Source organism: Centroberyx affinis, unplaced genomic scaffold (assembly GCF_046629955.1).
Source record: "Centroberyx affinis isolate AG114_WGS23_722 - 3 ecotype Tasmania unplaced genomic scaffold, CSIRO-AGI_Caff_v1 ptg002626l_1, whole genome shotgun sequence".
In the NCBI taxonomy this organism is placed as follows: Eukaryota; Metazoa; Chordata; class Actinopteri; order Beryciformes; family Berycidae; genus Centroberyx; species Centroberyx affinis.
This window is the reverse complement of record NW_027280820.1, coordinates 35,458-49,441: the sequence shown is the minus strand read 5'-3', so window position 1 is coordinate 49,441 and position 13,984 is coordinate 35,458. Positions and strand designations below refer to the sequence as shown.

The 13,984-nt window shown below is 40.4% G+C and overlaps 1 protein-coding gene across 1 annotated transcript in view; it reads left to right on the top strand.

Moving 5' to 3' along the window:
• LOC139657085 (very low-density lipoprotein receptor-like) overlaps nucleotides 1–8,800 on the top strand; it is a gene marked incomplete at its 5' end in the record, with an annotated part of 28,711 nt that extends 19,911 nt beyond the window's left edge. The window contains 3 exons of the mRNA XM_071534796.1: nucleotides 5,200–5,277; nucleotides 6,613–6,782; nucleotides 8,636–8,800. Of these exons, the coding sequence (XP_071390897.1) occupies nucleotides 5,200–5,277; nucleotides 6,613–6,782; nucleotides 8,636–8,671 (284 nt within the window). The remainder of the gene's footprint in view (nucleotides 1–5,199; nucleotides 5,278–6,612; nucleotides 6,783–8,635) is intronic.
• Between the last annotated feature and the right edge of the window lie 5,184 nt (nucleotides 8,801–13,984).

Genomic DNA, 13,984 nt, shown 5'->3' with positions numbered 1-13,984 from the left:
TGGTTTTGGTTATGAAGTAGTTTCTGTGCTTGGACAGCCTGTGCCTGTTAAAGACCTTGCTGCGCTAATTTGTCATTCAGATTTATCTAACCTAGTTGTATCTCTACTTGCATTCTGATTTATTTCTTTGTTTTGTTTGTTATTGAGGTGAGATGTTTTTAAAAGCCTCTTTTTCTTATCTCCCCTGCACAAATTTAGAGTTTGTTTTCTTTGCTGCTTTCTGTTTTTAGCATTTGATTTAATCAGTGTTTTTTTTTTATCACTTTTTAATCCCTTTGCAAATAAACTAAAAGTGAACTGTGTGCTGTGCTGGAGGTGCAGCTCTGAACAAGTTGGCTTGGTTTTCATATTCACATTCAAACACGTAGTTTTCCACCATCAGGGCTTTGCAGTCAGTATAGTTTGGGTCTCTCTTATGCTTGTTATGGATCCTGCTGTGCTGCAGGTTCGAGTCTGAACAACATGTTTGGATCTGAGCTTGTTATCATGCTTGTTTTGTTTTATTCTACCAACAAGTAGAATACTGAGTTAAGGCTGCAACTAACTGATTATTTTCTGGATTAATCGATTAGTTGTTTGGTTTATAAAATGTCAGAAAATGGTGAAAAATGTGGATCAGTGTTTCCCAAAGCCCAAGATGACGTCCTCAAATGTCTTGTTTTGTCCACAACCCAAAGATATTCAGTTTACTGTCATAGAGGAGGAAAGAAACCAGAAAATATTCACATTTAAGAAGCTGGAATCAGAGAATTTTGACTTATTTTTCTTAAAAAATTACTCAAACCGATTTATCGATTATCAAAATAGTTGGCGATTAATTTAATAGTTGACAATTAATCGATTAATTGTTGCAGCTCTATACAGGGTATAGCTGAGGTAGTTTACCCTTGTTAAAACTCCTGCTGTGCCGGCAGTTGGTGTGTTAGAGATGTCGGTCTGAACATAGTGTGGCTATGATTCGTCTCTTTAACGTTTGATTTTTTACCGTTCAGGTTTATTGATCTGGTTTATTGATCTGGTTTAGTTTAGGCAGCTGGTACTGGTGTGACTGTCTGTGGTGACGGTGTGTGCTGTGACCCGAAGGAGGCTTTAGCTCCTTTGCTGACACGCCTCCTGCTGTACATGGATTTGGTCAAACCTGTCAGCCTTTTTAAAACATTACAAACACTCGAGGTTTAACATGTGACTGTCAAACCAGGAGCGTAAACCGAGCTGCGTACCGAGCATGAAGTCGGAGCCTGCTGAGGAGAAGCTGCTGTTTGTAACGTCGCTCTCGGTGTCATGGATTTTATTTCATGATTGTATTTGTTTCTGAGCCACAGCGTTTCCAAATACTGTCCTGTCACCTCTCCCTGCTGCTGTTGGAGCCAGAAGTTTTAGGCTCCATCTGCACAGGATGTTTTTATATGTTCTGTTCCTGTGGTATATTTACTTTATTTATTTATATAGTTTATTTGATCGGGACAAATGCAAGTTAACATGGAGCCACTTCAACTGGTCACAAACAAGTTGATGCGGCTGATGTTCTGCAGACAGAGATTAGAGCTAATGCTGGTTTCCAACTCCTGTCCCTAGTTAGGCTTTTCTTAAGGGAAAAAAAGAAGAAAATATCAAGGTTGCATACAATTATAGAGCATTATTTAAAGAAGGAAAAAAAAACAATAAAATAATCAAGTCATTATTGATGAGATAATTAAATCTTGCTGATAAACGCAGGATTTAGATATTAAACTACAATGCAGTATTGCAGTCTTTAGAGAATACTAAAGATTGGTTCAAAATTTTGTTAAAACAGTATCTCCAAATACTTCAGGAACCATAATTGAATTGTGTGTGAGTAAACTAGGGAAAAAATGGTGTAGGAAATAAAAATGTATACCTGGGCGAAAGTGGAAATCCCCTTGGCAGAGAATGAGAAATGTATTTTAATCCCCGATTTTCTTGGAATTACATGTGTGAAAGCACAGGATGGATAAATATATAATTTAAGAAGGTCATTCAGACAAGGATTTACACGTTTGCTATTAATTCTTGAGGAATTGTGATTGATTTATAATTTTTGTGTTTGGCTTAATATCTGTTGAAAGGATGACAATATTGCTTCTCTTCCATATGTACTTGATTGTTAATTCAATGAGATGAGCTGTTTTGTTTGTTGTGTTTATGTGGTTATAGTGTGTGTAAGTGTGTATGACTGTATGTGTGGTGGACCCCAGGAAGAAGAGCCAATGCTTATGCTGGAGCTAATGGGGATCCTAAGAAAGACACAAAGAGAGAAAGTTTTGCACTCTGCATGGCACTGGGGCAGCACCTGCTGGTGGAAACAAGCAAGTGTCCCAAAACAACATAACACACGCACACACGCACACACACACACTCACACACACACACACTCAGAATATGTGCACTGTATTGAGCCGTACAGCAGGGAAAACCACTTCCATCCTTCAGACTTCTTTGGGAAGCGGAGTTGTGCTGCAGCATCAAGGCTCACTGACTCACTTTCTACTTTTACCATATTATTTTCAAATACTGTGATCTGAGCTGTCTGGGGAAATACACACTGCTTTTTTTCCCCCCCAGTACCCCAGTTATGAGGCACACATGCCTAGATTGTTTGAGAAGTAGGACTTGCTGACAGCAACTCAGAACACAGACAGGGGTTAGTTCAGGATCTGCAAACGTAGGAAAAGCATTTTACAGCTTCAGAATACATGAAAACCTCAAGACTTGAGCTGCCAGGTCGAGTCCGGTCAAGAGCTATGATAGAGGATTTGAGAGAGTGCTTTTTTTTTTTTTTTAAACTGGGCTGAAGTTTTGTCTAGTTTTGTGTTAAGGATTGGAGTTTTCTGGTATTTCTTTCTGTTTGGCCTTTATGGAACCAGGCAGCTCAAACTCTTATTTCCCGTCACAGAAAGGCTTAACTGGTTATGGAGGTTGAATTGATGGAGGATTTTTTATTTTACGATTCTAATAATTTTTTTTTACCGTTGACATTATTGGAGTTTAGTGAGCTCCCTGTCCTTGGGTTTTCATTATGTGGCTGGGAGGTTTGGCAAGGCGACCGGCGTCACCAAGTCAGCTGGCAGCCGCAGACTGACTGGCAGGAGAAACACCCGCTAACAAAACCCTGTGATTTGTCTCTTTGTCCTGAACGCTCTCTCCCTCCTTTCACTCTCGCTGTTTGCCAGTCATGTCACTCGCTCCGGCGCCGGACACCGCTGACACCAGTGACACCAGTGTCGCTATCGGCCTCCAAGGCTCACAGGCCGGTTCTCTGACCAATAATAATTCATTAAAATAATCACCTTTTTTATTTATGTAGCACTAATCAAAACTTGGTTACAAATTAGGGCTGAATGATTTTGAAAAAATATCTAATTGCGATTATTTTGATTGCGATATGATTTGCGATATTAAAGGGAATGATAATTTTTACATCATTATTCTTATTTTCATTGAAAAACGTATTAAAATGATTATGGTGTGATTTTTGCGGGGATCTGTACCAAACAAAGATGTTTTCTTAAGTCTGTAGAATATGATGTGTAGGCCAGGACATCTCTGCAGCACCACAATATTTCATTTAAAATGGTATTTTGACACATTTCGCCTTTAACAAATATTGCGCCTCCTGCGATTTGAAAATTGCAGTAGCCCATATTGCGATTTCGATAAAATTGATTAATTGTTCAGCCCTGTTACAAATCGCTCTACAAACAAAAAACATGCAAAAGCAATAAAAAAACAAGTAACGAATACTAAAGAAAGACAAAATGCATGCAAAAGTACATAAAAAAACTCATAAAATGCATGCAAAAAGCAATAAAAAAACAAGGAATACAAAAGCAAGGCGAGAGTCATGTAAGGAAAGTCAAAAGATGATTAAAGGTCCAGTACGTAAAACCAAAGTGTATAAAAGAGGTTTGGCTCCTCAGGCCGGTCGGTCCAGTGAAATGTTGTCGTCGTGTTCAAGATCACATTTTGTCCTCAGAAAGTTTCAGTTCTTAAATGAGATGAAATTCACAGCTTCAGTAACACAGCAGGTCTCCTCTCCTCTCCTCTCCTCTCCTCTCCTCTCCTTGTCTCCTCTCTGCTCTCCTCTCCTTGTCTCCTCTCCTTGTCTCCTCTCCTCCTCTCCTCTCCTCTACCCTCTCCTCTCCTTGTCTCCTCTCCTCTCCTTGTCTCCTCGCCTTTCTCCTCTCCTCCTCTCCTCTCCTCTACCCTCTCCTCTCCTCTCCTCTCCTCCTCGCCTCTCTCCTCTCCTCCTCTCCTCTACCCTCTCCTCTCCTCTCTCCTCCTCTCCTCTCCTTGTCTCCTCTTCTCTCTCCTTGTCTCCTCTCCTCTCTCCTTTCCTCTCTTCCTCTCCTCTTCTCCTTGTCTCCTCTCTCCTCTCCTTGTCTCCTCTCTCCTCTCCTCTCCTCTCCTCTCCTCTTCCCTCTCCTCTCCTTGTCTCCTCTCCTCTCTCCTCTCCTTGTCTCCTCTCCTTTCCTCTCCTCTCTCCTCTCCTCCTCTCCTCTCCTTGTCTCCTCTCCTCCTCTCCTTGTCTCCTCTCTCCCCTCTCCTCTCCTTGTCTCCTCTCCTCTCTTCTCTCCTCCTCTCCTCTCCTTGTCTCCTCTCCCCTCCTCTCCTTGTCTCCTCTCCTCTCCTTGTCTCCTCTCTCCTCTCCTCTCCTCTTCTCCTCCCGTCGCCTCTCCTCTCCTCTCCTCCATGGTGGGACACAAACACACAAACCGCTCTCCAGTTATAGTAGTGGGATAACCAGATTAGGGTTTGAGTGATATTTTTGGACAGTATATTCCACAGTATATTCTTGGAGGGAAAAAAAAGCCACTCTAGCTGCTGTTTATATAACATCCTGTGAAACCCTGAGACAGGAGAACTGACCTAACTACTAATACTTTCTACTCTGCTTTGTGTGTGATTTGAATAATTGCAATTTTCTATTGTTCAGTTATTTTTGTTGTTGTTATTGCTACTTTTTCTTGATTATCACTGTTTTGCTTTGGCAACAGATACTGTTGTATTTGATGGGTGGGGAACACTGACTGGCTGATATCAGAGTTTTGTTAAAAGGCCAGTTATCGGTCTGATGTATCGGTCTAACTCTTGACTACAGGTGTGTTTAAAATGTCATTATTTTTAACGGTGTGTGTCAGATTTCTGTTGCTGACTCGTGGTTTTTGTTTGGTCTTCCAGAAGCGAATGTGAGCACGTCCATCCAGGTGAACTCGACAGCCAGAGGGTCAGCTGCTGCCTGGGCCATACTGCCTGTCTGTGAGTATATCACACACACACACACACACACACACACACACACACACACACACACACACACACACACACACACACTTCTGTCTTTATATATACTTGTGCGGACCGTCCGTTGACTACATTTATACTCAACTGTAACACTGAAACTCTAATATGCAACTTTTTAGCCTTGTATCAACCAAGTGTATTGTTAGCCCCGCCCTCCTCCTCCCCTTCAGTCGGTCAAGTTCCCGCCCCCGACACCTGTCACTCATCCTGATGATTTAACATTGATTTCACCATAGTCTTAACTCTGACCGGTGTCATGTTTTACCCAAATTCCACCAAATCCAGACGTTGAAAGTTGTTGAAAAGTCCTTGAATTTTAAGCACCACTGCTACATCAAGAGCTCGTTATCTTTAGAAAATTTTAAAAGGAAATTGTCATCACATTTAATTCATGATGTCTGTATATATATATATATATATATATATTTTTTTTTTTTTTCTTTTTCTCTCTTTTTCCCCGTATTGTTTTTCATATATTTCTTATTTTTTATTGGATTGTTGTCTACTGATTGGTAAATTTTTCCTTTTTTGTTTGTTTTTCTCCTTAAGTTGAGTGGAGGTCTGTTGTATAAGCCTGTGGCTTCTTGACCTCTCCTGTCACATCTTTTATTTTTTTTCATTATCTGGATTTTATGCAGTGTGTGCAAATAAAATAAAATAAAAAATAAAATAAAACATGCTGAACATTTAAGTCTTATCCTTGAAGTGAGGATGAGCTGACACAACTAAACATGTCCTCTGAATTCTGAAGGTCCAAAACTAAATAGATAGAAGTATAAGAACACAAGCTCGCTCTCTCTCTCTCTCTCTCTCTCTCTTTCTTTCTTTCTCTCTCTCTCTCTCTCTCTCTCTCTCTCTCTCTCTCTCTCTCTCTCTCTCTCTCTCTCTCTCTCTCTTTCTCTTTCTGTCTCTCTCTGTCTGTGTCTCTCTGTCTCTCTCTCTGTCTCTCTCTCTCTCTGTCTCTCTCTCTGTCTGTCTCTCTCTTTGTCTCTGTCTCTTTCTGTCTCTTTCTGTCTCTCTCTCTCTCTGTCTCTCTCTCTCTCTCTCTGTCTCTCTCTCTCTCTCTCTCTCTCTCTCTCTCTCTCTCTCTCTCTCTCTCTCTCTCTCTCTCTCTCTCTCTCTCTCTCTCTCTCTCTCTCTCTCTCTCTCTCTCTCAGCCTCATTCACATTCTCACTCATTAACACACTCATACATGCTGCACATTGATATAAACACATGCATTGACTTAGAGCTTGATCGTGCTCTGACCCGCTGTGTGTGTGTGTGTGTGTGTTCCCCCGTCCCTCCAGTGCTGTTGGCGATGGCGGTGGCGGGCGGCTACCTGATGTGGAGGAACTGGCAGCTGAAGAACCAGAAGAGCATGAACTTTGACAACCCGGTGTACCTGAAGACCACAGAAGAAGACCTGAACATCGACATCACCCGGCACAGCTCCAGCGTGGGACACACCTATCCTGCGGTGAGTCGACAAGTAAACGACCACACACACACACACACACACACACACACACACACACACACACACACTCGAGACTGCAGGTTTTCCAGCTCAGTTTCTTATTGAATTCACACTGTAGAGTCTGTTTCTTTCTGTTTCTTCTTGTTTCTATCTGGCAGTTATGCACAAATCTTGAATCAAAGCTGTCCAGTGATTTTCTCTTGTTTCCAAACCTATCAGCTTATTTCATGAATTTTTTAGTCAAATTCTCTCACTGCACTGGCAGATAATCTTGCTGGTTTCAGTAAATTTCACTTGATTCATGACAATATGACTGTTGATACTAATGATACTGTTAATACTGTTCATACTGTATATATCTTAGCACATTCATACTACCCTTACAGCTTATTCTATTTATATATTACACATATGTACATTACATTGCACTGCACTTTTACTGCTTCTTTTGCAATTCTGGTTAGATGCTAAACTGCATTTCGTTGTCTTAGTATTTGTACTGTGTAGTAATAAAGTTGAATCTAATCTAAAAATACAGTATAACTTCTTTCAAGAAATCATCATGAAACAATGAAGAAAATCTGGAAACAAGAAACTTTCTCCAAGACAGTTTCACTTTTCCCAAGTAAATGTCCTGAAACAAGTTACATTCTCCTGGGAAAGTCCAATGAAAGTCAAATGTTGAAAGCGGTAAAATTATCTGCCAGTGCAGTGAGATGATTTCACTAAAAAAAAAAAATATTAAAATAAGCTTGATAAGTCTGGAGACAAGAGAAAACAACTGAACAAGTCTGTGAGTTTTTGCAGTGTTCTTCTGCCTCTCCTCCATGTTGACGTTCAAAACAAACCAACACACACAAATCTATCCGTCAATAATCTGATTCCTGATGGATCAGTGCGGCCGCCGCCCGACTCGTTTAACCCGCAGCTCCACTTCCTCCGCCCCAAGTCCGGCTTCCTGACCCGTAAACTCAGCCTGACCCCGTGGTCTACAGTAATCCTCGCTGCGTTGTTGCCCGTCCGCTGAGCGCGTCTCTCTACACACAGATTAAACAGATTAACCTAAGTGCAAAAGTATAAAAAAATAAATAAATAAAAAAGCCCCGAGATGGACATGACCCTGCAGTCGTCACGGCAACGGACCGCCTCACCGTACGTCTCGCTCCGTTCACCTCCTTCCATCGACTTTGCGAGTATTCACGTAAACCAGATTTTTTCCCTGGTGTCTGTCAGTGAGATGCAGGTTCACAGCTCCATATGACAGTTGCCCCTTTTCCACCAACATGGAACGGGTTCTGTTCCGGTTCGTGCGCCTGATTCTGAGCCGTTCGGAGCATTTTGACCAAAAATAAATTGGTTCGGAACCCGAAAAGTTGAAACGAAAAATGACTTTTTACCTTATTATACCTTGTAATATAAACCTATTTAACTAATATATGTCCAAAAAAAATGTGTTTTCCTTGTATTTTTATTTCAAAATCCCATTGCATTTACTTCCTGGAAAACATTGTCTCTTTAACGGTGACCTCATCATGTACCAGTAGGTGTAAAACCAATAAAACATCCCAAATTTTTGAACAGTCCCCCCCCCCCCCCCCCATCAATTCAAGTGGGACCTGACTCATATTCCATTGGTTTAGACTTTTGAATGATCCCTCCTCCCCATTGTGACGTCCCTCTAAAACTTTATTCACCTCACTTTGGCACAAATAAATCAAATACTAATGGGTCTCTCTCTCTCTCTCTCTCTCTCTCTCTCTCTCTCTCTCTCTCTCTCTCTGTCTCTCTGTCTCTCTCTCTCTCTCTCTCTCTCTCTCTCTCTCTCTCTCTCTCTCTCTCTCTCCCTCTCTCAGATATCGGTGGTGAGCACAGACGACGATTTATCATGATCGTCTCTTTTTCTTCTGTTGTGTTGTTTTTTTACGGCGACCCCCCCCCCCCCCCAAACCCAGCGTTGCATGGCGCCTCCTCGTTTCCATGCCGACGGTCGTCCGTAGCAGCAGCAGCAGCCCTTAACAGTACGACCACATGCCTTCTGAAGTGCATTATGTCATTATCTATGGTGAGAGGGTGAAGGGAGGGAATTGTTATGTTATTTATTATGTGAATATTACAATGAAATTATTGTGTCAAAACTATTTTCACACAGTGTGTCCAAAGTGTTAAGAGACGTTTTTGGAGGGGTTTTTTTTTCTAGCCCCGCCCTCCGAGAAGTGTCCGACGCCGTCTTTACACAACCGGCGGATAAAAAGCGAAGGAGCGCGGGGATCCAGACGAACAAGAAAGCGATCGATTTGCTCGATTTCATCAACCTCTCGCTCGCCGTTTCTGTCTTCAAACTGCACAGCAAACAGTATTTATCACACCAAAAAAAAAAAAAAACATTAATTTGGGGGGATTTTAACCCTCGTTTTAACTGGATCGGCCGTCGAAAACTGTGTAAAGACGGCGGCTTGAGACTCCTTCTGACCATATTCCAGGGCGGGGGGTGGGGGGGTGGGGGGAGGGGGTCAAAGGTCGTTTCCCCCCCCCTCCACCTCGGCCCCGAACTTTCTCTCTCTCTCGTCTCTTTCGTCCCCCAACGGACACTTGATCTGTGAATATTTATGTAAGATCATGTTTTGGGCGGTGACGTCTTAATTAAAAGATGTAAGTTTTATTTTCTTTTTTTTTTCTTTTTTTTTTTTTTTAAATTTTGGTTATTTTTAGTTTTTCCTACGAACGTTACCTCCTGAAACGCATTCTTACGAAGCCGTTTTTTGTTTTCTGTTTCTCACTCCATGTTGGTTTTGCATTATTATTATTATTGTTATTATTATAATTATTATAGAAGCTCTGTAAGGATCACCATGGTTACAACATTTGTAAACATTGTATATATTTACCCATCAACCCTCAGAGACATGACCGCCAATCAGGACTCTCTCGATGCACTTTGATCAAATGTTCCTTCTGTAAATAAGATTGTATACATTTGACTTGAAATCAATTTTTTGCTATGGCTGGGCATAGTACCAGGGTTAGAGTTAAGATGTATTTAACAGGAAAAGAAAAACAAAAAAAACCATGAAATAAACACAACTGAATTTGTTAAACTATTTTGTATGTTTGTGTGCTGTTGCTGTGAACTTTTTCTAGCCTTGTACAGTGAGGGGGGAAAACTATAAAAACAAAAAGAAAAGCTCTGTATCTGTGAAGAAACTGATTTGCAAATCACTTCAAAATAAAACCTGACCCACAAAGTTGTTCAAAACATGGCTGCCTGTCTCTTCTCTGTGTGTGTGTGTGTGTGTGTGTGTGTGTGTGTGTGGCTGTCCTTGTGAGAACCAGTTTGAGTTTGTTTTTTTTCTTCAATAGACAATTTTGAGTTTAGAATTGGGTTTAGGTCAGAGTATGGCTTAAAGGCAAAAATCCATCCGAAACATTTTAACACTTAAAAGTTTAATTACTGACCTCATTATCATAACTGCTTATGTTTTAATAGATCATGGTGATTATGGCCGGACATCGAGCCGCTCAGGTGCCTTTTTGTTTATCTTTGTTTCAGTATTTCTGCCTTGTTCAGATGGTCTAGAGCAGTGGTTCTCAACGTGGGGTCCGGGGACCACCGGGGGTCCTTGAGGGGGTTCCAGGGGGTCCCGCAGCAAACTGATGAATTTTTAAGCTTCAGCATTAGAGAATGTAGAAGAATGACTATTTTGATCTTAGTTTCTCTGTTATCTCTCTACCTACAATACAGATAGTCATTGGATTCTGGGCAAAATCATATCTAACAATAAAAATATTCTCAGATTTGGGTCTGAGAGACAAAATCTCATCAAATGGGGGTCTGTGGCCCTAATGTGGACTAAATTAGGGTCCTTGATATGAAAAAGGTACACCTCAATCCACTGAACCGGCTCGGCCTAAAAAGAAAAGGTGCATTTTTTTTCAAGTATTGGAACTAGGCCGCGACAAAGAAGTTAATTTCTGAAAAGATTGAGGGGGGGGGGGGGGGGAGAGGGAACGAGACGGCACGATTTCTAACACACGATTACGCACCTCTCGACTCGAAGCTCCTCTTCCTCCGACCCTCTGAGTCTCTGTGGAGAAAAATCTGATCGGACTCGTCTCTCCGGTCTGGAGCGGAAAACCCCGGCGGGAGGGAAGAGCGAGGGAGCGAGTTATGGAACTGGGTCGTGACCGCGGGAAAGCTGTAAGTCTTTTAGTTTGGAACGTGTCCAAACGGCTCGCTCCGTCCGTCCGTTATCCCCCTTCAACCATGACAAGGATTAATCTGCAGCTAGCTCTACACACACACACACACACACACACACACACACAGCTTGGATTAAACACCATGGTCCCACTTTAAAACCCTTTAGCAGAGGAGGGGACTCGAGTCACAGTTTTAGTTGCTTGAGACTTGACTTGATGCATGAAGAGAAGACCTGAGACTTGACTTGATTTGGGTTCTGGTGACTTCGGACTCGACTCTGACTTGTACTCTGATGACTTGAAAAGGTTTCTAAAGTCTTGACTTGAGATCTTGTGTTTGTGTAAATGACTCAGATTGAAAGTGATGAGATTTGTTCCAGCGGACGACTGAATTTAAATTCTGTTTTCTGAATTTGTATGGAATGATTGAATTTATTGAAGTTGAAACTGATTATAGAAATGATGCTCTTACCAAGTTTTTATCCTATTAAAACCATATTGCATTGAAAAGTCCTAGATATTTAGTTTTCTTTAAGATATTAAATTGATACTGGACTTGTTCTGACTTGACTTGCTGTTCTACATTTAGACTTGAGACTTGACATTAATGACATGGACTTGACTTGGACTTTACTTGCTAATCTACATTTAGACTTGGGACTCAAGCAAAGTTGACTTGGTCACTCCTCTGCCCTTTAGCCCTTTTAAAACTCTTTGTTAGCAGCCATAAAACATCAGATTCCCTCATGCTGTTGCACCAGAATCAACACAGATCTTCAGTTTGAATAAAACACCCTTCACTAAAAGTTGTGAACATGATTTGTGTTCTGACATCTTGTGTGGAAGAAGTCATGAAGTCTCTCTAAAAAAAGCTATTAGACAACTGCAGCTCATCCAGAATGCTGCTGCCAGGGTTCAGACCAGGACTAAGAACATGGACCACATCAGTCCAGTGCTGAGATCACTGCACTGGCTTCCTGTGTGCCAAAGAATTGAGTTTAAAATCCTGTTGCATGTTTATAAAGCAGTTAATGGTTTAGGACCAAAACACATTTCTGATCTCCTTCAGTGTTATGAACCCTCCAGACCCCTCAGGTCTTCAGGTGCTGGTCTGCTTACTGTTCCAGGGTCAGAACAAAGCATGGAGAAGCAGCTTTTAGTCTTTATGCTCCTCATGCCTGGAACAAACTTCCAGAACTGATCTGAGGTCTGCCTCCACTTTACAATCTTTTAAATCAAGGCTGAAAACTTTTCTGTTCACCAGGGCTTTTTAAGAAATCTAGGGCAACACTCATCTGCACTGTAATATTTATTTATTTATTTATATCTTTTTTATTTTCTTTAAATGTGATTTAATGCACTATTCACTTTTCTAATCCTTTTGCACTGTCTTTTCTTTAATCTTTCTATTTCACTTGATTTGAACTGCACTACTTTTTAAGTCTTTTATCTTGTGGATCTCTTGTCTGTACTTTTGCATTTTTAATTGTAATTTTTTTTTTGCTTTGCTGTATTTTTTATTACTCTGTAAAGCACTTTGAATTGCCTCAGTGTATGAAATGTGCTGTACAAGTAAAGCTGCCTTGCCTTGCCTTATGGCAATCTGATAAAAGAAACCATAAATCAGATTTGGCCGTAACACAGCAGGAGGGATAAGTAAGGGAAGGTGGTGTGAGTTTAAAATGATATGAAGGAAAGGTCTGGAGGCCGAGGACCAGCACACACAAAACGACTGACATCTTTTAAGAGTAAACACTGACGGTTTACAAAGAAAGATGGAAAATCAGTCTGATAATAAAGTGCAGAATCAAAGTAAAGTCAGATTCCTCTTCTGTTGCTGATGGAAACACAAAATCTGTTCTGTAACGGAAGTGATTTAAAATGGAGTGCAGTACTTAAGCAAAAATGTACTTAAAAGTAAAATGACTGACTTTGAAAAATACTCAAAAAGGTACAAATACGTTAAAAAGAAGCTACTCAATTACAGTAAAGTGAGTAAAGGTAATTAGTTACTTCCACTCTTGCCACTATCCCATGTTCCTCGTGGCTTTCCTCATGTCTTAATGAGTTTTAATGTTGACAAGAGGAAGCGCACCTGCTGTACATTTCAGATCTATGTTGTCTACTTCTGTACCAACTAGGGACGCACCGATATGGACATTTTTGCGCCGATAGGACCGATAGCCGATTTTTCAAACACCACAATCGGCCGATACCGATAGCCTGCCGATATTTTGTTTCTTATTGACCCATTTGTGCCTTGCCAGAATGATCTATATTCTGCCCTTCATTATACTTTGCAATGAATATAGATTTAAGGATCAGCTTTTATTCTAACATTCTTTCACATAACCAAAAATGCCCTTTTTAATTAAAATAAACAAATATTGTTACCTCATGCTGATCGGCTGTCCTTCCATTCACACTTGAACGTCTTTGGAACAGATTAGTGACGCAATATATGTTAATGAGTATCGATGCAACAATGCAAAAATCGTCCATTTCCGATATTCAACCGATATATCTGTGCATCACTAGCAAGGTTATTATCGTAACGGAAACTAACGAAATAACGAAAACTAGGTGTGAAAAAACATTTTCGTTAACTGAAATAAAAATAAAAACGAGGCTTTACAAAAAAAACGATAACTGAAACTGTATTGTGCGTTTACAAAACTAACTAAAATAAACTAAAATTATAGAGAAAATGTCTTTAATTTTCGTCTTTGTCAATTTATTTCATACATAAGCCTAGTATTTTGAATTTTTGAATCTCGCCCCTGACAAATACCCCATATTACAAAAAAAAGACTAAAACTAACACCGAAACTAATAAAAACTAAACTAAAACTAAGCATTTTCAAAAAATAAAAACTAAACTAGCAAACCCGCTTTAAAAACTAATTAAAACTAAACTGAAATTGAAAAGAAAAAGTCAAAACGAAATAAAAATAAAAACTAATGAAAAATGCAAAACTATAATAACCTTGATCACTAGTACCAAT